We start from the raw sequence: 24222 nt of genomic DNA, 5'->3' as shown, positions 1-24222 counted from the left end.
CATAAAGAGAGCAGAAGCCAGGTCTTGCAGTTTAGGCAGCACCCTGGGACTCTCGGATATACAGGGTCAATCCTGATTTTTGTCACGCATTCATTAATGTGCCATAGTTACTGCACATTAAGTTTAGTACTTGAATAAGCAAGTACTAAATCAATGTGCAGTGATGGTTGCCACTACGCAGTAGTGCTGGCACACAGGCTTTTGCAGATGCTAACTGCTCAGTAGCCTAATGCTACTGTACGATAGCATATTAGCATAGTTTTTGTCTGGCATGCTACTGCCCAGTGTTATTAAGCTACTGAGCAGTTATTAGGCTACTGAACATCTCGTGTAGATGCACCCTATGTCTCCTTTATGAACTGGGGATCATAAAGCCCTAACTTTATGAACTGGGGATAATACCCTCCACCCACTCCCCATCTCGTCTATGCAGACTGTGCCCTTTTCTGGGCAGGGACTTTTATTACATTTTCCTGAGTCATCTTCTAGAGTTGTGGGGCACTGGTTCAACTGAGGTGACTAATGCAAAATAAATAAGATGCATATTTTCAGGGTGACATATTTAACCCCAAAATATGCATTTTTAGTTTTAAAAAAGCTGATAAAATCAGGGCTGTTCTTTCGATGATACTGTTTATTCATTGCTGCAGGCCTTGTTTCGATTAGCCTCAGAAATGCTACCTTGAAATACCCGAGACAAGGGTTTTGAGGGGTAAGGCAGAAACAGTAATTGTTTTGCCCTTTAAAAAGATAATTTATTCACAGTTAATGAGAGCAGGTTTGCTGCTTCTTTGCATAAAAGTCCATGGGAACAACCGATCAGAAGTGTAAAAAGCTACCTGTATTAAAGGGATGGGATTTCAAGTGATTTTGAGCTACACTCTCAAGACTCAGTTGCCTGAAGGCATCTATCTGGGCTTCTCAGGAGATGGCATAATTAGCACCTGTGTGTGGGAGCTTGATAAGTAGTGAATCTTCTGCGAACCATTCTGGACCAAGGGAGAGGCACTTAATTTCCAGGTTACACCAGAAGGCTTCCTGTCCTGAATTGTACCATAGTGTTGCTGCTAATGCTGCCTGCTAATACATAGCTGTGCCACCCAGATTCATAGGTTTTGCAGTTCATCAGTAGCTTATTTCTCCTTACAGCATGGTTCAGGTAGGCATATAACTGGCACGTAGTTTGAGTGCCTGAGTACAACCCCGTTCTGCTCTGCCTGTAAAGGACTTACCATGTCTTCCTTTGTCACATGCCTCCATCTTTGCCGTAAGATTAGGTCACAAAAAAAGCAGCAGGAACTCACCTACTGGTGCATGAAGGACTGAAGGTACCTTTCTTACCACTGTTCAAAAGGGTCTTGTGTAGGATTGCACTTAGATGCTTACATGCTTAAGTACCACCTAGACCCATAGTAGGTGGGACAGGATTTAGCCCTGGGTGTGGAAGTGGTGCACAGTCTATGGCCATGCATCTCAGAGAGATAACTGGAATAAAGTCCTGGTTCCAATGAAATCCACTCAGTGAGCCCTGTTGCAAACGGTCCTAATTTTTGCAATGGGATCTGAATATTTTAGGTCTGGATCTGAGTTATTTAGCTTCAGCCTATCCAGGTACAAAGAGACCCCCCAAGGTCTGATGTAGGCAACAATATGAGCATGGGTTTCTACCCTTTGGGATCTGCCTGTCAGCTGCTCAGGACACTGCTTGAATCTGTGATCTCCATGCTGATGGATGCCCTGCAAGCAGCCACCCAAAGATCTCAGCATGTCAACCACCAGGCATGGCCAATCCCCTCCTGGGCCACATATGGAGAGGGAGAGGATACTCTTTCCAAAGCTCCTGCCTGTGTGAGGCAGAGCAGAGAAGGTCCCAGACTCCCCAAAGCCAGGAGGATACATTTCAGTAGTTATATGGGAAATATCCCCTCCAGGCAGGAGGCTCAGAGACCCTCCCCTCCGGCAGAAGAAAGTCCTCTCCCAAAAATTTGGCTGGTGGCAGAACCCATCTCCCCAGCAACTTCTAGGGCTCCTGAACGTACCGCTTCGCCAAGAGGATTTAGGAGCGAGTCCTGCCTGCTGAAGATGGCCCGTGCTGTCCTGAGAAAAATCGGCTGGTCTCTGCAAGGCAAACAATGATGCGATGATTAAAAGCATTAATGGGGACAGGGAGCATTTTGCTAATGAGCTTTGCCACAATGTATTTATTATTAAACCTGATCGGACGGGACTATCCTTTCCCCTGAGGCTGCTACCGAGTTGCTGCATCTGACTGCTGCCTGCTGGATGGATGGATGGATGCTGGAGAGATTAGTTCTAAGCCCTTCCCCCTCCACTCCCCTCCTCTTTCAGGACTTCACTGTCAGTCCCCAAGGGAAGCAGAGGAGAGGCAGAGGGCAGGCTCCACCAGCTCTCTCCATTCAGTTCACCAGGAAGCCCCAGGAGCCCAGGACAGGAGCTGCCTCCTGAGCCTCTGATAGCAAGGGAAGGTCCCTGTTTTGCAAAGGATACACAGGACCACTCTGCCTCTCTTCAAGAGGGAAAGAAAGAGAGAGAGAGGAGCATGAGCTTTGCAGAGTGCACTACTAATTTTTCATGTGATCAATACAGTAAATATCCCCAGGTCTCTCTGCTGGCTAGTAACTCAGAGGAGAGTCGATCAGTTTGCAGCATGCATTCTCCACTGGCGGGGAAGCCAGGCACCTGGGAGCAGCCAGCATCAAGGTGGTGAGTAACTTTGCGGAAGTTGCTTTGGGATTTTTATGCTGGAGAGGAGCCGTGAAGCATCGGCACAGTTGATGGGCAAAGAGAAGGGTCTGTTCTTTACCAAGAAGTCTGTGCTCAGGCCACTGCCCGGGAGAAGACTTGGTTCTCTGGGTCGCTTTGGCTTCCAGTGTCCTCTCAGTAATGTGCAGTGGTATCTGGGTGGGTTAATAAGAACACACGATTTTTTTAGCACTTGACTTAGTTACTCCTTGCAGCACCCTGAAGAAGTATTGTCAGGAAAGAGTGTAGGGAGGAAGGAGGCATTTCACTCTGAGAGCTTCTAAGTTAAAGCAATTCAGAACTGAGCATCCAGCTGCTGACTGATAACTGCCCCCAAAACTTCAATAAGGATTGCACAGCTTTTTGAAGCTGATGTGCATTTCAGAGAAGCCACAGAGGCAAGCAGCCCGCCAGTGCTAGCAAATTCAAAAGGTAGGCTAATGACCAAGGTGTGCTCTAAAACCAATAGCCTGCTCTGCTCACACCCCATCTTTCAATCAGCCATTGCTGAGCAATAATTATGAACAAGGCTTGTTGTTTTTTCCTCTGTGTGTGCGTGCGCGCGTGTGTGTAAGTGTGTGCTGCCAGACAACCAATGAGACTGGAAAGCAAACTGCATTCACAGGCAGATTTCAGGCAGAGGCACAGAGATGACTTTTCCACGCACACACACTTTGTGTTGTAGGGAAGTCATCTGTGATGCCGTTTCTACCATTATAACCTTTACTATTTTTTCTTCCTTCCTTCTCCATCTTTCGGGTGACAGCTAACCCCAGCCTGATGCCGTTTTGAACGTCCCAGTGAGAACTCTCAGAGATGCCTATTCTCTCAGGAGGCAGCGATCAAGACTATAGCAACATTAGCTACACTTCTTGTAGTTCCCTGAACCGTTTCTTTCCTGTCTCTGTTGAGACCCCGTCTGTCAAAGGGGTCCATTACCAAAGAGCCAGGAGGATTTACCACTCGGATCAGCTCTGTAAAGTCGATCTGAAGAGGGAAATCATGATCAATGTTGGAGGCATCAAGTACCTGTTACCTTGGAGCACGTTGGATGAATTCCCACTCACCCGGCTGCGCAAGCTAAAGTTTTGCAGCAGTTACGAGGAAATTATTCAGCTCTGCGACGATTACGATGAAGACACCCAAGAGTTCTTCTTCGATAGGAACCCCAGCGCTTTCGGGATGATTGTCAGCTTCCTGGCAGCGGGGAAGCTGATGCTCTTGCGAGACATGTGTGCTTTGTCATTCCAGGAGGAGCTGAGGTACTGGGGGATTGAAGAGTCCAACCTGGAGAACTGCTGCTTCCGAAAGCTGTTTCAGAAACTGCAGGAGCTGGCAGAGATGCGCAAGGAGGACATGCAAAGGAGCCAGGATACTGCATGTGTCTTGGATGAAAAGACCAAATGCGGAGAGTTCATGAACAGACTCAGGGACATGGTAGAAAACCCTCAATCCGGACTCCCAGGCAAAGTCTTTGCTTGTCTCTCCATTCTCTTCGTGGCCACCACAGCCATAAGCCTTTGTGTTAGCACAATGCCGGACTTAAGAGCTGAGGAAGACAGGGTAAGTCGGTCTTTTTTTTTTTTTTTTAACTAGGATTAAAGCCCTCCGTAACCTTGCTCTAGCGTTATGAGATGCAAACCTGTCATTGTTAGACATGCATGGCAGGAAAGATACGGCATCCTCACCAAGGATCCTCAGGGAAACGGGATCTAATGCTATCTGTTTTACAGAACGGAAGCAATTACTTAAACTGACTTTTATCTCTTTCAAAGCTAGTGAAGCACTAATAATTGAAACTAAGTTTGCTATCGATTACTAGCCAGGGACACAGAAAAGTCTCTGAAAATGAAATACGTGGGGAAGCATTACCCTACAGCATTTCTTTTCCCCGCTTAGTAAAAAGGGGTGAGCAAGAGTTATTGTGTTTGGTGCTAGCACTGAGGATCGCACACTCAGTCACAGCAGTTTCATCCTCAGCTGTCTGTGCCTTACCCAAAGAGCCCTCTAGTTATCAGTAATTCTTTGAAAGACTATGTCAGCAAAAGAAGTTATTTTTCCTGCCAACTTCCTTTGCTAAAAAGTTCACATTGTATTCTGGTTTGATAACTAGATGGACTCTGATGTGGTTTGAATTTAGGAGACTGAAATAGTTCTTAAAGTCATTTTCACAGAACAAATAAAAGACAGGGGGAGGTTACTGCAATATTTGCATAAAGATATTAAAATAAAGCGAGATACCGGCAATCTATTGTGATGGAAGTAGAACTCCAAAGCTTGCCTCCAAAGCAAGTGCCCAAGTTTTGCTCCCTGCATTTGTATGCACAGAAAATTTGCAGGGGCATTGCTGAAGGGGGGGCTGAAAATTTAACTCCTTAAACACAGACAAGCCTTCGCCACACAGATCTCCTGCTAGAAACTCAGGGCAAATAAATGAAACTTATATCACACATGGAATCTTTCCTTAAAACACTGTTCCCTGGGATCCAGCTACTTCCAGGATTTTTAAATATCTGTCATTCTAATAAGAAAAAGGGAGTTAGTACTTTAATGAACTTTTAGGTATAATACCATCCAAAATGACCAAATGAACACTGGATCCTTCCCTAACCTGCACTCTATAGCTCTTTCTTTTAAATAACTATACACCTTTGAAAATACTGAAAAGGCTACACAGTTAAACCAACCCTAATCATTTTGCTCATTAGTGCTATTACATGATAAGATTCTCATCACTTTACTCTCAATTGCCTAATAAGACCATTTGCACATTTACTGCCCAATGTGATGCATGCAACACTGAAATTTCTACGTGCTTTATTGCCTGAGTAGTAATTCAGACAAGTGCAGAACATGTTCCCATTGAAGATATGCCATAACATTTGATGTCTTTCAATAAAATGAAGGATTGCACAAGAAGCTGGAATTTAAAGCTAGCATACCCCATTCAGTTTAGCCTCCTGGATTTCTACTTATATTTGCATAAAAAGATTGTAGCCCTTCAGTGATATGCTGGGATCTCTAGTAGCTAACCCACAAGACAATCTGTTTTCAAGTAAAAACTGTTAAGACACTTCCCTGCTTCTAAGGAAGAGTTATAAATACAGAGCATCCTTCTTATAGTTATAAGCCAAAAGAGTATGAAAACTTCTCTAGGAAATACCGCTCCCTTCTAAGTTTGTTTCTAAAACTGCCTTGCTGTATTTCATCTAAAGCTCAAGACACTAAAGGAATGATTTTATAATGGATTTTAAAAGGAAAGGTCAGCACACAGTGGGGGTAGTACATCTCAGCTAGATCTGATTAATGCTCGCTCTCTCTTTTTTTAAAATTAAATCCCTCTCCAAAAGGCGCGCACTTTTAGCACAGGGTTATAGCTGCAACTGGCTTTGCAGTAATCTTATTGCCATCAAAATGTTCTATCCCATAGAACGGTATTGAAGGGTATGGAGGTTTTGTGAATCAATAGAGATTTTTATTTGTAAAATTACTTGAAGCAAGTTGAAAGTGTAACCAAGGATGATGATGTGAACTGCTGCAGCAGTTCAGAGGCAATCTGCCGAGGGTGTGTGCTGGGGAGGCGGGGGACTGGAAAGAAACTGGGCAAAGGATAAAATGAGTCTTGATATCAGGAAATGTTACATAATACAAAAGTCTCTAATCCGGTGGAACAGTGTTCCAGATGCAAAACAAAGTGGCAAAAATCCTATTGTTCAAGCCATTTCAAACCAGGCTTAGCAGAGCACAAGAGAGTTTGCTTTCAGGAGTGTGGCTTGCAGAAAGGTAGACCACATGAACTAGGAAGCATTTCCCAGATGTGAATGCTAAGCCTGTCAATGCATCTGATTAAAATCAGGAGCCGCCAAACCTAAATTCCCCTTTCTGGGCACCTAAGAGCAGTACTGCAGCTAGAGCGAGGCAAGTAACTCCTAGTGTGGATTTCAGTTTTAAAAAAGGCTGCAGCCTACAACCTGTAACCTTCCTCGTTCTTCTATTCATCATTCTTCCCCCAACCGTCTCTGCAACAGAGCCTAGGCCTGGGGTGGCTGCTCAAGACAAGCAATCGGTATCTGAAACGTTGGCTTTTGGGGCTGAACACAAAGGTCACGTGCTCTGTTTCTCTCCAATGCCTGCTCAAGCACAAGGCTGCCATGCAGGTTTTCTGCGGTGGCAGCATTCGAATTCTGAACTCCCGCAGTCGGAGGGCTTCGGGAGATTCCTTGGGTCCCGCTTCTGCGCAGGTTTCCTGAGAAAAGGACTAACTCTCCAGGGCCACTAATGAAGAAAGCAGGGGCTATCACATTCAAGACACAAATTAAAAAAAAAAAAGCTTTACCTCGGTGGACTCGTGCACCCCTCCAGGCTCCGTTCTCTCACCATCCCGGCACATTCTGGGCATCGGAACTGGCCGGATACCAGCTCCAAGAGGAGGATGAAAGCAAGCGGAGGAGGGAAACCCGTACAAATTGAATCCGCTTCAGTCTGAAGGATCAGCCGTCCCACCCCTGCAGGCAACAGAGTCGTTTGCCTTTGTGGCTGTAGCAATGAAGCCCTGATTGCTCTGGCAGGCAGAAGAGCAGGCAGAAGGGGAAGTGAAAGCTATGGCAGAAAATGAATTAGGAGCATCAGCATCGGGGAAACCCGGTTTCCATAGCAACAAGAGAGGAGGAAGGCAGGCAGGCAGGCAAGCATCTCTCCAGGCATGGGCACAGACCAGAGAGGAGAGGTCTTAAAGGTACAACTACAGCTGAAAGTAAAATAAAGCAGGTGGGGAGGGTATGCATTTGGTCCAAGACTGCAGAGAATAATTATAGCTACAGAAGATAGAACTGTGCCTCTACTGTTTGAGTGAGACTTATACCGCACGGGGTCTCTGGATCAGTCCATGGGGTGTCCACCAAGGTGGTGGGTGTCAACATTGATCCTAAACTTACAATCAGAAGAAGAGTATAAACCGGTTTCATGACAGATTAGACAATTTTGCTAAGTACAAACACTCAAAAAGAAAGGGGCTGAATTGATTCAGTCTTTGCAAGTTATTCTAAGCTGCATAGACTGAACCGACAAGCAAGTGAACAGACATTCACTTTTGATTCTGGAAAGGCAGCCACATGCCTCCTGTGGCCCAGGCCAGAAGCTGGGGAGTGCTAGAGCACACCTCCCTGCTCCATTGGACCAGACAGCTTGGGCCAAGGCTAGCCCACCCACTCTGCAAGGGGAAGAGAGGTGGGGGAGAGTAGTACAGGGAAGTGCAAAGCACCCTGAGATGCTGGGACACTGAATTAACGTGGGAATCTGGGACAGAAATTCAATAAATCAATTTAACCTAAATCTGTTAAGTCTGATACTACATCCATCCAGGTTTATCTTACACCCATTTCAGCCACTTTGAAAGTGGTTTATGTGCATTGAATCCCTATTGTGTTACAGATTTGAACCAGTTTCCAATCACTTATCCTGGTTTGTATGTAATTTCTGTCCCTAGCTCATGTGAAAGCAATAGCCAAATCATGGGTGTTCTGTCATGGAAAAGGCACCCAAATCTTAGGTACACAAACATGTATTTGTAGGTAGGACTGTCATTTATGCACTTGCAAAATGTAATAGCCCCTACAAGTTAAGCAATTTGGGTGCACAGATCAAGGTATGGGTCTCCCTCAAGCCAGCTAAAAAAAAGACACGATCCAATTAGAGGCAGATCATGAACTGATGCAAACTGTCTCTGAGCCATTGGTTCTCATAGAAGTCTGATAATTTACAGTGACTGAGAATCAGTCTCCCAGACAAAAACTGGTTTTCCAGAGAGTTCAAGAAAAGCAAATAATAAGAAATCAGAATCAATCATCTTATAAAAACCCAAGAATTTAAAATCCCTTGCTTTTGGCAGCCCTTACTTGTGATTTTGGTAGGCTTGCTGTCAGTGCTGTAAGACATTTCAGTGTAACTCAAAGTTAACTTGGAGTCTTGAGGAAACTGCAGAAGAAAAGAAAGTGTTTTGAGCAGGTGAAAAGACCTGTTATTGGCCTTATTGGGAAGGCAAACGAGAACAGTTTAGTGTGGGATAATCCTGCCTTGAGCAGGAGGTTGGACTAGACAAGAGGACCTCATGAGATCCCTTCCAGCCGTACTTTTGAATGACCTTAAATCCAACAAGCTGTATTTGTAGAGCCGGTGTTGGTAACACCAGTATTTAAGTTTTCTGACTACCCAAGTTCTGTACCTATTGACACTGAAGCAGTTCAGAGATATTCCCTGGATTTTTAAGGACATTATACCAAGTGCAAAGATATTGCAACATAATGCTCCAGGATGCACCATGTCTTTATAGCCAGTCCTCTGGGAACAGAATTAAATGACCACATTACAGGATGAAGTTGAGACCATAGAGAAAATGAAGGTGATAACCCATATAGAAAGCAACACTGGGTGTGTCTACACATTCATTAATGCACTGTAGTTACTGAGCATTAAGTTAGTCCTTGGATAACCAAGTACTAAATCAATGTACAGTAATCGGTGCCACTACATAGTAGCACCAGCACACGGGTTTTTTCAGACACTAACTGCGCAGTAGCCTAATGCTACTATGCTGTAACGTATTAGCACGGTTTTGCCCAGCACACTACTGTGCAGTGTTATTAAGCTAGTGTGCAGTTAGTGTTTCGTGTAGATGCACCTAATGTAAGGGCAGTTTTGGTGACTTTATGTACTGGAAAGATAGGACCTCCCATCAATGTGTAATCTGGCCAGCTGGTATGAGCAACCACCTGGATTAAATTGGATGTGACGGCCAGATTTTGACAGAGATTGTTTATTTCCTTTTTTAGACATTTTGAATAACACAGTGTCTGAATATTGATCCAAAAAAAACAAAAACCCCAAAGGACAACTTTCCAGCCAATTACTTCAGACCAAATTATTCTGCTGAGCAGAACCTTATTCTCTGAGGAGTTCTGTGGGGGTTGTTACTGGAGTAATGCGCTGTTTGGAAGGAATAGGGATATCCGAATCTAACCCAAAGTTTCAAAGGGGCTTTGACATGCTGACCTTGATGTGTAAAGAACATATTACAGAAAAGAATAAAACACTCGGTTCCACAATCAACTGCAAAGATTTCAACAAAAGGACATGACACTTGAAAGCAAAGTCACAATCTTCTGTCTGATTTGAGCAGTTGTGATTATAAATGGGATGTTTAAAAAAACCCAAAGCAGAATGCAAGGCAGGGTAGCACCTTAGAGACTAACTGGTTCAAAGATAGATGAGCTTTCATAGGCCACAATCTACTGCATCAGATACTATGAAGGGATCTAATAAAGTTAAGCATCGAAAGACCATTTCACCAAGCATATGCATGTAGGTGCTTTGATACATAACTGGCCAGCTGACTCTCTGCTGTGGAGTCTGTATGTATATAAAATAGGCCCAAAATGAATATGTGCATTTTAAATACCAATCCCTAAATAACTCCTGACAACTACAATGGGAAAAATCACATCTGTTTGGCTCAGCATCTTTCATCAGTCCTACAGTGAACTGAAAATCTCTACACTTCTTTTTACAAATATGTACAAATTTTAAAATGGGCATACAGATTTGTGTGTTTAAGAAGTTTTTGAAATCATTATAATACTTATTAAGTGTATGGGACAGTTTATATACTACATACTGGGTGCATCTACACATGCACCTGACTGCGCAGTTGCTACTGTGCATTCATTTTGTACTTGCCTTAACAAGCACTTTAGCTTTAGCAAGTACTAAATGACTATGCAGTAGTCAAGGTTACTGTGCAGTCCCGGTGGTGCATGGGGGTTGTTTCTTACCCTACTGTGCAGTAGCAACGAGCTACTGTGCAGTAGTTTTTTGCTACTGCACAGCAGTGTTGCCATCACGGTTCATGCCCACTCACGCTACACCAATGTGGCATCTCGTGTAGATGTGCCCACTGCATATACTATATGGGACACAAATAATATATACAATAGTATTGTTTAGATGTTCAGTATATATCATTCTGCAAATTCTTATCAGAGGGATTACTGTGGTCACAGATTCTCCTAAATCCTTAGCACTGTCATCTATAACAGTCGTGAAGTACTATACCCATTGTAGTCTAGAGTGAAAATACTATATATAGCGTGTTAAAACATGAATATATGTTTTACTGAAACACCCATAAAACATGACATAATAGTATGCAAATCACTTATTCACATCATAGATCAGAACTGCTTGAATTCATAAAATCTATGCAAGATAATGCAGTAAAAAATACTCAAGAAAGAAGAAAAGATAGAGCAAAGGAAAACAAAGGCTGTGAAGTTGCCTGGAGCATGATTTTGTTCTGAAGTTTGCCTAACGCTACAGGAAGGGCAAATGGTCATTCCTCTAGAGCTGGTCTTTCTAACTGATGAAACCCTAATTAATCAGCCTTCTGATTATTAGTAATAGCTCTCACTGATAACTAATCCCAGCACCTGAAAATGTAAATTTTCATCCAAGTCCTGCTCCTAACTTCACTGGAGGCTTCTGTTAACTCCACTCTTTGCCTGTGCACCAAAGAAGAGCAGACATTCAGCGTGAATGGACGCCTGACAGTGTTGGCCATCCGCGTACAGGTTTTTAGAAGTGTTCTGCTCCCTTTTAAGCACCCAAAAGAAATGCCAGTTTTCAGAAGTGTTCAGTTTCCAGAAGCCTGCAAGGAGAATGATTTTATTCTGAAAGGTTGAATGCTTCATGACGGTGACTATGTGAATGGTGCAGGGTTTTCAGTGACTTCGAAAAGCAGGCTGCAAATGTGTCAGACCAGTGTTCAGGAGGAACAAATTGGGCAGTACTGGCTGCTTTAGTGTAAGTCTGGCTCGGGAAGTTTTCCAACAGCATTTAAGTCCTGGTTTCCTACTCTCTGCTGTGGAGGGATACACACTGGGGTCTCAGGCTCTGGGGTGGGTATCTGATCCATTCCAGGTCTGTGGTCTGTCCCATGCTCTGACACGTGTGTTACCAAAGGACAAACCTTTCCCTCCTCCCCTCCCTTTGAGGTTGTCAGAGATATTCACTTTAATCACCGGAGTTAGACTCAGGGGCTAGGGACAGAAGTTACACATAAACCAGTTTAAGTCATCAGAAACTGGTTTAAACCTGTAACAGAACAAACTTTCGGTGCACATAAACCAGTTTCAAAATGGGTGAAACTGGCTTAAGATCAACCTGATTGAATGTAGTATCAGACTTAACTGATTTGGGTCAAATTGGTTTCTGGACCTTCTGTCCCAGACCCATTCCTGGTTCAAAAGTTAAATCAGTCTCCCAGCATGCTTTCCAGCCCTGAGCTGTGCTGGGCTGTGCTGTCGTCTGCTTCAGCAGAGAAGGGTTGTGGGGGGAGGGGGCAGGGACTGCCTCCTCTCAGGCAAACCCCAGCTGAGGTCTGGGGCCAGGGAAAGGGGTTAAACTTGCCATCCCCTGAGTACAGAGCTGCCCTGCCCTGCTAAAAATGTATTGCTTGCTCCAACTGCGGACTACAAATCCCAGAGGCACCTGGAAGCAGGAAGAGGAAGTGATGAGCAACCCTGCAGCGTCCTGCTGCTGTGAGTTTGGACTGCAGATTGCAGAGACCTTGAGGGAAGCAGAACGATAAAGTGAACACACAGCCCATGCTGGCTATGTGCCAGAGAGCTGTGGTCTAGTGCCTCCCCAGCTTCTGGCCTAAGCCACTACAGGTATGTGGCTGCATTTCTTGAATCAAAAGTGAATGTCTGTCCAGTTGTTTCTCTATAGTTTAGACTAAACTGCAAAGACTGAACTGATTCAGCCTCGGGCTTTTTGACTGTTTGTACTTAGCCAGGAAGTTCAGAAACAACTGTGTAATGTCTAACTCCATTGGGATGATGGACACATTGGCACACTCGGTCAGTACCTTCTCTGCCCATCTTCACTGTAATGAATAGATGACATCTGTCATCTGTTCATCTATAATGAACTCACTCTGTCCTTCTTCATCTTATACTTGTGAATCCCTTTTCCAGACCCATATATCGCTTTGGTGGGTCTTCAGTTCATTTTTAGACTTGTGAGATATAAATCTGGATTTTCACCACTAAAGATATTTTGACCTAGCTCAAGCACACAAAAGATAAATTACCCAGTCTGGAGGAAGGCTAGGAAGTACCATAAACTATGCACAGATTTTAAGTTTCCTCTTCTACTATTATTATTTTGCACTACAATAGTACCCAGAAGACTCATCCATGTTTCTTCATCAGAGGCACGTCCAGAAAAATGCACACTTACGTTTCCCTGGGGACAAATTGCAGCGGCACATGGATGGGTGTGCATCCAGATGAGCACACACATGTGCTTTGCATCACTTCAAAGGCTTCTGAGGGCTGCAAAGCACATTTGGCACAATTAAAAAGTTCTTTATGCTGGATATTTGCAGTGCAGAGCCAAAATTAAATACTGGGAAATCCCGGGATCTTAAAAAAATGGTTAAATAAAAAGCAGGGTGATGCATGTGGCTGCAACATAAGCCACCCAAAACTGGAGCAGGCCATCTAGAGCTGTACTCTGGCTGCCGGCCAGGCTCCGCATGCATGGATCACTGCTGCTACAGCCCCAGGTGCTAGCCCTAGCCTCCACTATACCCTACCTGGGGCAATTTGCCATGGGGCATTCCCCAGGGACAAGTAGCAGCTGCACAACTAAATGCCACTGCTATTTGTTCCCAGGGAAATGCACATGCACGCTCATCTGGACACACTCCATACACACTCCACACACTCTCCACACACTCCATATTGTGTACTACACAGACATATAAAAAGTGGCAGTCCCTGTCCAGAGAAGGGCAAAATGTAGAAACATTTAAAATATAGAAGAGGTAGAACGAGACACAGTGGGGGAAAAATAACTTGCCCAAGGACACATCAAAGTTCAGTAGCAAGGCTTAGAATAGCCTAGGTATTTCTTGAATCCCAGTCAAATGCCCTATTCATACAATTATATGGTTTCTTACAGTAACAAAGAGGCTTCCACTAAGTTTATCTTTCTCCTTCAGAAGGGACAGTTGTTTTATCGCAGCTCCCAGCCCAGATCCAGAGCTGGTGTAAAGTGCCACCACTTATTCAAATTCATGCTGTTGTTGCTCACATTAGTAAGGGCTCTGGCTAAAAGCATTTGCAGAATCTGGCCCCAAGATGATAAAATTACCTTTTTTATCTTTAAAACTTGCTTTCCCAATAAAAAGGCCAGCATATTGCATGCAGATTTAGAAACTGTAATCTCTTTATTTATTCGCTAAAGCCCCTGCTAATGCAAACCCGGCATTCATTTATGTTCCTCAGCGGCAGTAGTTTTAGCAATGGTTTATGTAAGTTCAGGGGTTTTTTCCTCCCCCAGACTGAGGTGGCAAATCATTGTGTGATGCGAGTACACACACTATGCTGCTTTAACAGCTAGTCCTTCAGCAAATCAGGACAAAGGCTCTCTCCGCAGGCTGTAAACCTTTTCATTTTATTGCATCAGCTCTGTAACCATAAATCCAAGTGTCCGAGTGATCCATAATAGGGAGTTTTCACATTCTTCCCGAGTGTCATTTGATTCAGCAGAGCATGATTTAATTATTCAGGTAAAGCAGCAATGCAGGCACCGTAGTGATTCAGCACTACCTGCGGCAGAGGGATTGGATTCCCTCTTGGGGCAGACTTGTGCACTCACTCACCAAATTTTTCAGTTAAAAGGTTTCAATTAAAAGATCCCAAGCCCTGCTTAGTGTCCCACAACAAGGTCAGAGGAGCCTTCAGGGAGCCATTTATGACCTGCTGCTGTTCCTTATGTTTGTGGAGAGCTAGCAGAGCAAGCCACAGCCTCCCCAAACTCAGCACAACTCTTTCATTCATTTAGGGCAGCTGGACAAGATGCCTCTCGCTCACTCCCCTTGGGGACTGCCTCTCCACCAAGTCAATTCTCTGCTGTCAAGTTGCAGCCTGAGTTGGGACTCATCGCTGCAGAGGGGATGCAGCACGATGCAGTCTTGCCTAGAAGACAAGTTACCTGCAGAAAGGAAGTGGAAATTCCCAAGAGGGGTTTCACGTCAACATGTGCAGGGCTGCCTAGTTTCCATGAGTCGACCAAAGGGCTGTGCAAATGAAAACAAGAGCAATCATGTTAGGATAAGCCACCACATACACTGCTGGGTAGTGATCAGCTGTGCAAGCAGGCAGAAGGCAGGTTCTGTTCTTCCTTAATAGCCTACAGCAACAATGCAGTCTGTTCCCATCTGTTGGTATTTCAGTGGACGCTGGCCGCAATCCATACAACTGTGCATAGAGCTGAGGGAAGGATTTGGGCAGTAACTGGCTGCCTTTGAATCTGCCAAGCAAAATCTGGCATGCACCAGAAGATGCTTGAGTTGTGACCTTGGATCACCCGTATAGCTATGCTGTCCTGTTCGCTTGCAACAACCATGTTCTTGTGGCCCATCTACAACAGTGCAAGCTGCAAAGCCAGGCCCAGACCTCCACACAAGGAGGCCCCCAGGCATGTCGAGATGAATTTGAATTCAGGCTACTAGGAGGAATCAAACTCAAAGTTCTCCCATAATTTGTACGGTGCTAATTCAAAGCTTGTGTGATGTGAGTAGGAGCATGCAGGACAGACTCAGGAATCCTGTCTCTTCTGTTTTTCAGCTGACTATGGAACCAAGCAAGGATCTATTTGAGGGCAGCTGATCAGACATCTAACACCGAGGGTGTGGTTGCCAGGAGGTTTGGGTTCAGGGCTCGATCAGCCATGGACTCACTCTGCAGTAACGATCGAGTTACTTTCCCCATCTGTAAAATGGAAACAACACTGATGTACTTCACGTGGCTGTTGTGACTAAAGTGCCTGATGTACTCTAAATCAGTAATGTTGTTAGCCTTTCTTGTAAGTACAGTACAGCAGAACCCAACACTCCACAGGGTTAGATTTTGCCAAGATGATATAGAAAAATCTGCTGTTCTTATACATCCAAAAACAGCTCGATTTTGCATTTGAGAATGCAACGTATTTGAGATCCAAAGATAATTCATATGGCACAGAAAAGCTTTTCTGTATCACACAGATTGCTGACACTGACCCTCCAAATAAAGTCAGTCACTTTGAGTGTGAGAAAATAGGCTTTTCTTCAAAATAAGAGTAAGTCCCCGTCCACATGCCTTCATTATTCTTTTAGGTGGAGGCCATTTATATACACACTTTATTAAATGCACCTGCCCAAAGTGTAGAGTACATAGGAGGATAATAGGTCTCTCCAGAAAAAGTGCCAGAATTCAATATAATTGATCTGTGGAATTTCTGAGGCATATAACTCCTTAGTATACAAGTGCCTTTTATCTCGATAATTAAGTTGTCCAAACATCCTACATACTCCTACAGACTTCTATTTGAGCCAGTCATGGTTACAAAAGGCAGGTTGAAATGGACAGTATTCAGAAGGTCTAAATCAGGATGGAATGGAGACAATAGGTCAAATCTGAGACCTTAGTTCAAATCTAGGGAAAATGTCCTTCATACAATGTATGACACAACCTTCAACTGCTAATAGTCTAGACAGAGTTAGGTTTAAATGTTCAGAATCCCCAGATTATATTTTAAGAAGATCATATGGGGTTTGCGATCTGCCAAAGAATTTTTCTTACTCTGCCTTTGCTTCAGCATTTTATAAAAAACCCCCCCAGCACTTTATAGTGAGGTAGAGGCTATACGTTAATACATTCTACTAGGGACAAATTTTAAGCAGTGGAGGGTTAATTGGTTAATGAGAAGGTAATGATTCACAATAGGCACATCTACACATGCCAATTCAAGGCACATTAGCCATTTTAAGGTGCATTAAGGGCAAGGTCTATACGTGTGCACTCTTAATGCACCTTCAAAATGTCAATTTTAGCCTATTCACACCTAAATTTGATACCTGCAAAAGCAGCTATCAAATTTAGGCACAAATTTAGGCACAAATAACTAAAGCACCTTTATGCACATATAAATGCACTATAGCGCATTAACACTGTGTATGTTGACTGAGTTGGGACTAACTTGATTCCCGAGTTGCTCCGCACACCGCATTATTGCGCCTTAGGGTGTGAATATGTAGACACGCGCCTAAATTGCTTTAATGTGCATTAGGCAAATGCACATTAAGTTTAGGCTGTCTTTAAAGCATGTGTAAATATACCCAATGGGTCTTAGAAAGCATGTTTTCACAACACCAGTGTCTCCCAGTGCAGCCAAACAGACTGCAACATGCTCACCACAGGAATAGGTAAAAACCTGATCTTGAAGGTATGATGATAGCTCTTAGCCTTTCTTCCTCCATTCATCTATAAAGGATTGCCATAGAACTACATTCAAACGTAGCAAGCCATGTTTTATTTGCAAATCAAGTCAGATGGGCGACTTAATTTCCCCAAAGGAAATTCTGCTCTGTCTTCATGGCCAGGGTGACAATTATCTATGTGTGCAAAAAAATTATTATTTCCATTTGGTAAGATTTATGCCTTGTGTTCAATGGGATAACACAGCATAATTCTTAGATCTGGCCTTGTTTATGACCATGGATGTCATTAACTACTAACTAATGTTTCACTGTGAGCCAGAGGGCATTAGGCCAGGAAGTTCATCTTATTTTATCTTGCAAGCAACACTCAAGCCACAGTTCATTAAGAACAGGAACTACTGGTAATTAGAAGGAACTAGGAGTCTACCTCTGGTGGTAGGCCCTTTGCTGAGCTGAGATCCACAAGACTGACCTGGCATAGTCTCAGAGTAGCTGGATTGGTGCAATTTGAACAGGCAAGAGTTGCTGAGAGACTGACTGCAGTAGAAACATGTTACTGGAGCTGCAAAGTTATTGTATAGCACACATCCTGCACGTATCAGCCCGACTGCACCTGTGGAAACTTTTGTAAGGAGTGAGCGTGAATAAGGCAGAACATCCCACCACTAATAGATATATTTTCTAGTGACCAGGTTTCCTGTTTTCCAGGCTGTGATGTGACAAGTGAAGGGAACTGTGCAATGTGCAGCAATCTTGGTGACCCTTTTAACCACTTACGGTCTGAGTAAAAATATCAAACTGAGGCAAAGACACCATCATAAGACTTCTAGAGATGATCAGGATTTCTAAGCACCCAAGACCAAGGAAACAACATAGAAGCTGGGGTATACGGGCTGAAAAATGAAATATTCTCCAAATGAACCCATAACTGCAACAGTCATTCCAGAGTTGGACTTATTCAAGGAGTATGCATCTTAACAAGCATGATGATGAGCTTCATTTCTGCCCTTATAGGTTTCAAGTACGCTCACATTCCTGGTAATATGAATGAGCTAACATCAGAACAATGTTTTTCCTTTTTTATTAATGGGTAAAATGTGTGTAGTTTTGTGCTGTGGGTATTTTCCCTACCCCAAAACAAAATGTCAAGGATAGTGTGGTCCAATGTCGTGAACAAAAGGAGAGGATCTATAGCTCCTGGACACTGTCACACAGACTCTTGGTGTGCCCTTGGATAACTCATTTAATCTCTGTACGTCTCATTTTTCCCAGTATAGTGAAACATTGATTACTTCTAGGGCAAGATTTGCAGGAAATCTTGTCACCCATAACTGAAACAAGACAGTTTCCACTACACAGTACGGATAATTAATTAGACTTCAGCACTCTCAAGGGATCATTATAAGTAATCGGTACAGAAAGGCATTTGCAAGGAGTGAAAGCTTATTTTGTTTAAAATGCCATTAAATACCACCGATGCACTCTTTCCTGGCTCCACCTTTGGCCTTCTTCCCCACAAACTCCCATCACGCACGTTCCTGTAAGGACTACATATGTTCTTCTATGTCCAATCTTTATTATATATTACAGGTATGCATGGACTGAATTAAACCATGTCCATAGTAGTCACTACATTTGATAATATATACTGACACATAATAAGTAAAGCCTGTGGTTCTTATAGTATACCATGTCCATAAAAAGGTACATATACTCTTATTTCACAAAGGGTGGGTCCAGTATGGGGGAGGGGGTGTTAAGGCAACTTTTGTGTCACCGCTGTACCCTCTCATACTTGCAGCTATGCATCTTCTTCGCCCAGACCTGGAGGCTGGTAGATGGGCCAGCCACTGACTTGCATGCATTTCCCCAGGACCATGTGCTGTGGCCAGATCTCTCATGTGCCCCTTCTGTTTCCAGTCCTGCACACACAATCCCAGGACCGTCGGGACTTCTACACGCTAACACTACAGCCATCTTCTACAATGCCTGCTCTGAGGCTTCAGGCTATTCTAACTCTCTTATGATCCATAAAGGGAGTGGAGTCTCAGTCATAATTTTTCCACATTTCTTACCTGCAGCATAACAAGTAGTATTTTTTCAGGGGGAAAAGTGGAAGTTTGATATGGTTAGCTTAATTCCTTGAGAGGGTTCATATATTCAGGAGTGGACCTGTGAATACTTCATCTCTCATGCTCGGTATACTCGGTATATGTCTATACTTACTGAAAAGCAGTAGCATGACTGATAAGAGGTCAGAATAAATGTAAAAGCTATTCCAAGGTTCCTGATACAAAGGAGTACTTTGAGTAAGATCCGAGTCAAGGGCAAGATTTAGCTTAGGGTGATTAACTTCACACCTTACCTGTCTTCCCCTTCCCGTACAGCATCCTGCAGCAGTTTTCCTCCCCCAAAACAGATTTTGTTAGCATGGGAAATTGCCAGTTGCTAACTGCTGAACAAACAGAAACCAGTGGGCAGAACTGCCAGTGGGAGGGAAGCTGTTCTCAGTCCTGAAGGGGGTTCAGTGCTTTTTCTCAGGCCACTCAGAACAGCAGGTCCCACTTGCCAGAGCTCTTTCTCCACTTCTTAGCTAATCTTTCCCACATCATTAACCACCACCTCAGCCCTTTTTCCTCTTAGGCAAGAGCAATGTCTGGGGCTTTTGGTGCTGGGGTTTGAGGAATGTGCTCTTGCTTCATTGTAAAACATGCAGCAGAGAAATTGCCTGAATGCCACAAAAGAACTCACTGGTTCTTTAACATCAAGAAACTCTGCAAAGAATCATAATTTAGTGGAGGGAAATTTGAAGTTACACATAGGTATTTGTTGGGGAGAGGTGTATGGACTAACTTAGCCATGGGTCTTGAACAGCTTGGCAAGTTCAGGACCAGGTGCCTAAGAAGGCGATGCAAGAAACCCTGAAGTAACCTATATATAGTCATAGGAAAGGTATTTTCCTTGCCCTTATTAGCAAAATGCTTATGTCTGGAGTTATAAATTTTTAACATCCTTGTTTATTATTAAAACCTTGTTTATTAGATCGTTTCCACGGTTCTATGCATTACACTGGGGAAACCGGGGATGTATCGTTACTGCCATTGCTCTCAGTAACGGGCATTTCGCCTACCTTGCACTACAGGAGATTCAGATCCGTTGGTGTTTTATCACTACACAGTGCAGGACCACTGGGATGTGTTATTCTCGGTGCTCTCTTGGCAAGAAGTATAAGCAGAATATGAAACACCCTCGAGAACGTCAATGCAAGGAGCTGAAATTGCCTGCGGTACTTAAGTTCTTTTCCTTTTCCCACTATTCGCTGTTTCTGAACTTGGATGCTGGTCTAACCAAGAGCCCTAAAATAGCTGTGTTATTTCCTGATCACAAGACGGATGGAGGGTAGAAATGAATAAACAACATATATATCGCATCATATACAAAAATACCCGTGTAACATAATCCTGTAAAAATGGATTCTCTTGATTAAAATGCTTTTTCCATTAACTTCCCATATGAACTCAAGTATAGTGTTCCTTCAGCTTCATTAAGGCCAGAATTTTGCTGTTTGTTTCTAATGAATGCCTTGTATATATCTTTTGTTTTCTGTAAGTATATTGTGTGGCATGTAGGTCAATTTTTATACATTTTTGGTAGATGCGCTCATTAAATTGGCTAAGTACCTAAAGAATAAGAGAGAGCATCGGAAGGATAGCAACGTAGCTTTAATTACAGGGACAGAGACTGTGATACTACTCTTTTTTCCTCCTTCCGCCAGAAAGGGCTGTAGATTAGAAAATACAGATGCTATTTTTGAAGTGTTGATTGTAAGCACATTAGAAACAGATGGGAAAATGTGCTGATAAGGTATGTGTCAGTATGCCTGTATAAGTATGTAATAGGAATAAAAAGCAGGGTGAGATTTTCTAGTCTATCTAAATATTGGGTTATTCTCTTTCAAAACAACATAATAGTGCATTTGGAAAGATGATCGATCAGTTTGCAAAGACAGGAAATAGTTCTTATTCAAGTTCTTCCTAGTGGGGAAAAAAAAAGCCTAAATATACAACAAAAGGTGGAGGAAATAAAAAAAAAAAAGGATCAGTTCTGAAGGTATACCTGAAAATTTCAGATATCAATCATGAGGCAGCTTAGAGCGTGCTGCTTTATGGCTAAAATTCCTGGCAAAAAGGTACTTCCCTTTTTCTGTAGTTTCCAAGTAGCAGGGAATCAAAAAAGTTGAAGGGTCTTACTGAAAAATACGGACTCTCAGAGTGATCACACTGCTCGAAGCTCTTACAGACTAACTGGTAACAGTTCCCACTTGGTACACAAATGTGCGAAGCTCAGTGAAGGAGCTGATGTGCTTGTGATTCAGCCCAGTTAGCAAAATATTTAAATCATGCTTGAAAATAATGAATAATTCACATGACACATCACTGGAGTGACCAGAGGCAGGCAGAGTAGAGGCTGCATGGAAAGAAAAAAATTACAACTTGGAAAAAACAAATGGTACATAACACCAGTGCTGACTCTGAGCAACTACATCCAGCCAAGTCAGCAAGTATCCATTATAACGCACTCCTTTGGGCAGTACTGTACTCATCTATGGGACAGACAGACATATTGAGGGGCATATTGAATATACAAGGCCAGAGAGAGAGAAAAAAGAAAAGGAAAAAAAAGAGGTACTTCGATTATTACACAGCTTAGCTTCAACTTGCTTTGACATAGCAAATTTCCTTTAAATTGCATAGATGCTAACCCCAACCCTAACCCTGAAATCAAGAGAACTATATCAGTTTGCATCAGCTGGAGATGTGATCTATTGTACCTGGACTCATTCATTTCCATTTTAAGGGGATCGAGTGGGACTTACATGGCCCAGAGGCCTTGGGCTGGATGTCTGCACTGGGATGAATGTCATCCATGTAGGCTAAAATTAATAACAAAAGCTGAAATAAATAACTCGTTATAACAGTAACCCCACTCATTCAAATAGCATTCTAATGTCAATGAAAGAAACCTGTCAGGAGCCTTAGAATTAGCCATTTGGTGGGGTCTGTTCTTTTCTGATACCAATACCCTCCAGGAGATGCACATTTCTGCTTCCTAATGTTTTCTGATGTCAACTCGCAGCCTGTTCATTTTCTTTGACCTTCTCTTTGTTTTGTGCTAGGGCGAATGTTCTCAGAAGTGCTATTACATCTTTGTCATTGAGACCATCTGTGTGGCTTGGTTCTCGCTGGAGTTCTGCCTACGATTCATCCAGGCGAAGAGCAAGTGTCAGTTTTTCAAAGGTCCCCTAAATATCATTGACTTCCTGGCTATTTCACCTTATTATGTTTCTCTTATTGTGCTGGATGATGACCCAGGGGAGGAGACCGAGAGATCGAGCAGCAACTCCTATTTGGAAAAGGTCGGACTGGTGCTACGAGTCTTACGTGCCTTGAGGATCTTGTATGTGATGCGCCTTGCCAGGCACTCCTTGGGCCTGCAGACTTTGGGGCTCACCGTTCGAAGATGCACCCGGGAATTTGGCCTGCTTTTGCTCTTCTTGTGCGTAGCAGTCACGCTGTTTTCCCCTCTGGTCTATCTCGCTGAGAACGAATCTGGCAAGGTCCTGGAATTCACAAGCATTCCAGCCTCATACTGGTGGGCCATCATCTCCATGACCACAGTGGGATATGGAGACATGGTACCAAGAAGCGTCCCAGGTCAGATGGTGGCTCTCAGTAGCATCCTCAGTGGGATACTAATAATGTCTTTCCCAGCAACTTCCATATTCCACACATTCTCCCATTCCTATTCAGAGCTGAGGAAAGAGCATGAAAGACTACAGTCTCAGCTCAACCGAATAAAAAACCCTAATCACTCTGCTGGAAGTGACACCTTCAATGAGACAGACAGCTTGATTTTGGAGGAGCCAGCCTCCCCGGTCAAGTACGGTTACACAAGAAACTAAGCCTGGCTGCAAAGCCTCTGGGAGGGCAACAATAATTGATCGGTGTAATGTGCAAAGCCAAGCAGAGCAACAACATGGGTGACTTGCCATTTCTAATGCAATTTCTTTTCGCCGATGTGGGCAGACCAGATTGAGCAAGCCAAATGGAGTCTTGCAACGCACCACTGTGAAGATAGCAAGCTTTAAGGATGTCTAAGGTCGGGGGTTATTCAAACAACAAATATCTACTCTTCACTACTGCTCACTTTTTATTGATAAAGCTAATAAGGAAGTCCAACTTTGCCTATACTAGTTATATAACCTGCTGAATTCCTAACACTGAATGAGTAACAAGCAGAACAGCTTTTGCTGACATAAATAACACCTGTTGTTTCACTTGCCTTTGAGTTTCCAATGTTCTTTGCAATTAACACCTAGAGCCAATTACCAGAATGGATTCTTGTAGGGCTACGCACCATTGCCAGTTATAAAGTGCTCATGAACAGGCGTATAGAAGAATCCGCGATGCCGATACACATTCTATATCTAAGGCACTAACAAGCTTAAGTGAAGTACTGTATATGAAAGCTTTTAAAGCTCATTCTGCAGTCAGATGCTCAACTCTATAAATAAAGGATTGCACTGCTACTGTCAGTGACTTATATAGTGCTTGTAAGAGAGTTTGCTTGAAATGCAATTTCAGCCTGCCCTCTGTAAACATTTCAGATGAGATAGATAAAGTTTTAAGTTTTCAGATTATTTTCTTTCATATACTTGAGCTAAGGAGAGAATAAAAAAGGCGTAGTGACTAAAAAAAAAAAGGAATCAGTGTTTTCCTGTGTATTGGACTGGGATGGCAACATGACATGTGAAAAAAGGTCAAAATGAAAACGACGTGGAATCAGCCAATAAATATTCAAAGGGTACGTATGTTATTTATTGTGAAGAATTATTTCTTGGCTTATTAGGATGATTTCCTAGAGGAAATCGTGGAGGATAACTCATTTCATGCTCATTTTGGGTGACATACATCTAGATGGAACAATGTACGAGGCCTCATGGGATATCCTAGATGGCCTTGATGGTCTTCATAGTTTCATAGTTTCTGGGTCAGAAGGGACCTGAGCAGATCATCTAGTCCGACCCCCTGCCATGGCAGGAAAGAGTACTGGGGTCAAATGACCCCAGCAAGATGTTC

The 24222-nt window shown here is 43.3% G+C and overlaps 1 protein-coding gene and 1 long non-coding RNA gene across 2 annotated transcripts in view; one reads left to right on the top strand and one right to left on the bottom strand.

Moving 5' to 3' along the window:
• Window positions 1-324: 324 nt before the first annotated feature.
• Window positions 325-24222, bottom strand: part of LOC109310662 — a 73256-nt gene continuing 49358 nt past the window's right edge. The window contains exons 4-6 of the long non-coding RNA XR_002101289.1: window positions 8658-8736; window positions 2825-2918; window positions 325-2118 (exon numbers count right to left, since the gene is read on the bottom strand). This is a non-coding gene — a long non-coding RNA (uncharacterized LOC109310662). The remainder of the gene's footprint in view (window positions 2119-2824; window positions 2919-8657; window positions 8737-24222) is intronic.
• KCNG4 (potassium voltage-gated channel modifier subfamily G member 4) lies at window positions 3226-23929 on the top strand. The gene is made up of 2 exons (XM_019535945.1): window positions 3226-4326; window positions 22260-23929. The coding sequence occupies exons 1-2, from the start codon at window positions 3580-3582 to the stop codon at window positions 23043-23045; spliced, it is 1533 nt and encodes a 510-aa protein (XP_019391490.1). The 5' UTR covers window positions 3226-3579; the 3' UTR covers window positions 23046-23929.

Source organism: Crocodylus porosus, unplaced genomic scaffold, assembly GCF_001723895.1.
Source record: "Crocodylus porosus isolate Cpor-Errol unplaced genomic scaffold, CroPor_comp1, whole genome shotgun sequence".
Taxonomy (NCBI): Eukaryota; Metazoa; Chordata; order Crocodylia; family Crocodylidae; genus Crocodylus; species Crocodylus porosus.
The sequence above is the reverse complement of the archived record's forward strand: the minus strand, read 5'-3'. Positions and strand labels throughout refer to the sequence as shown.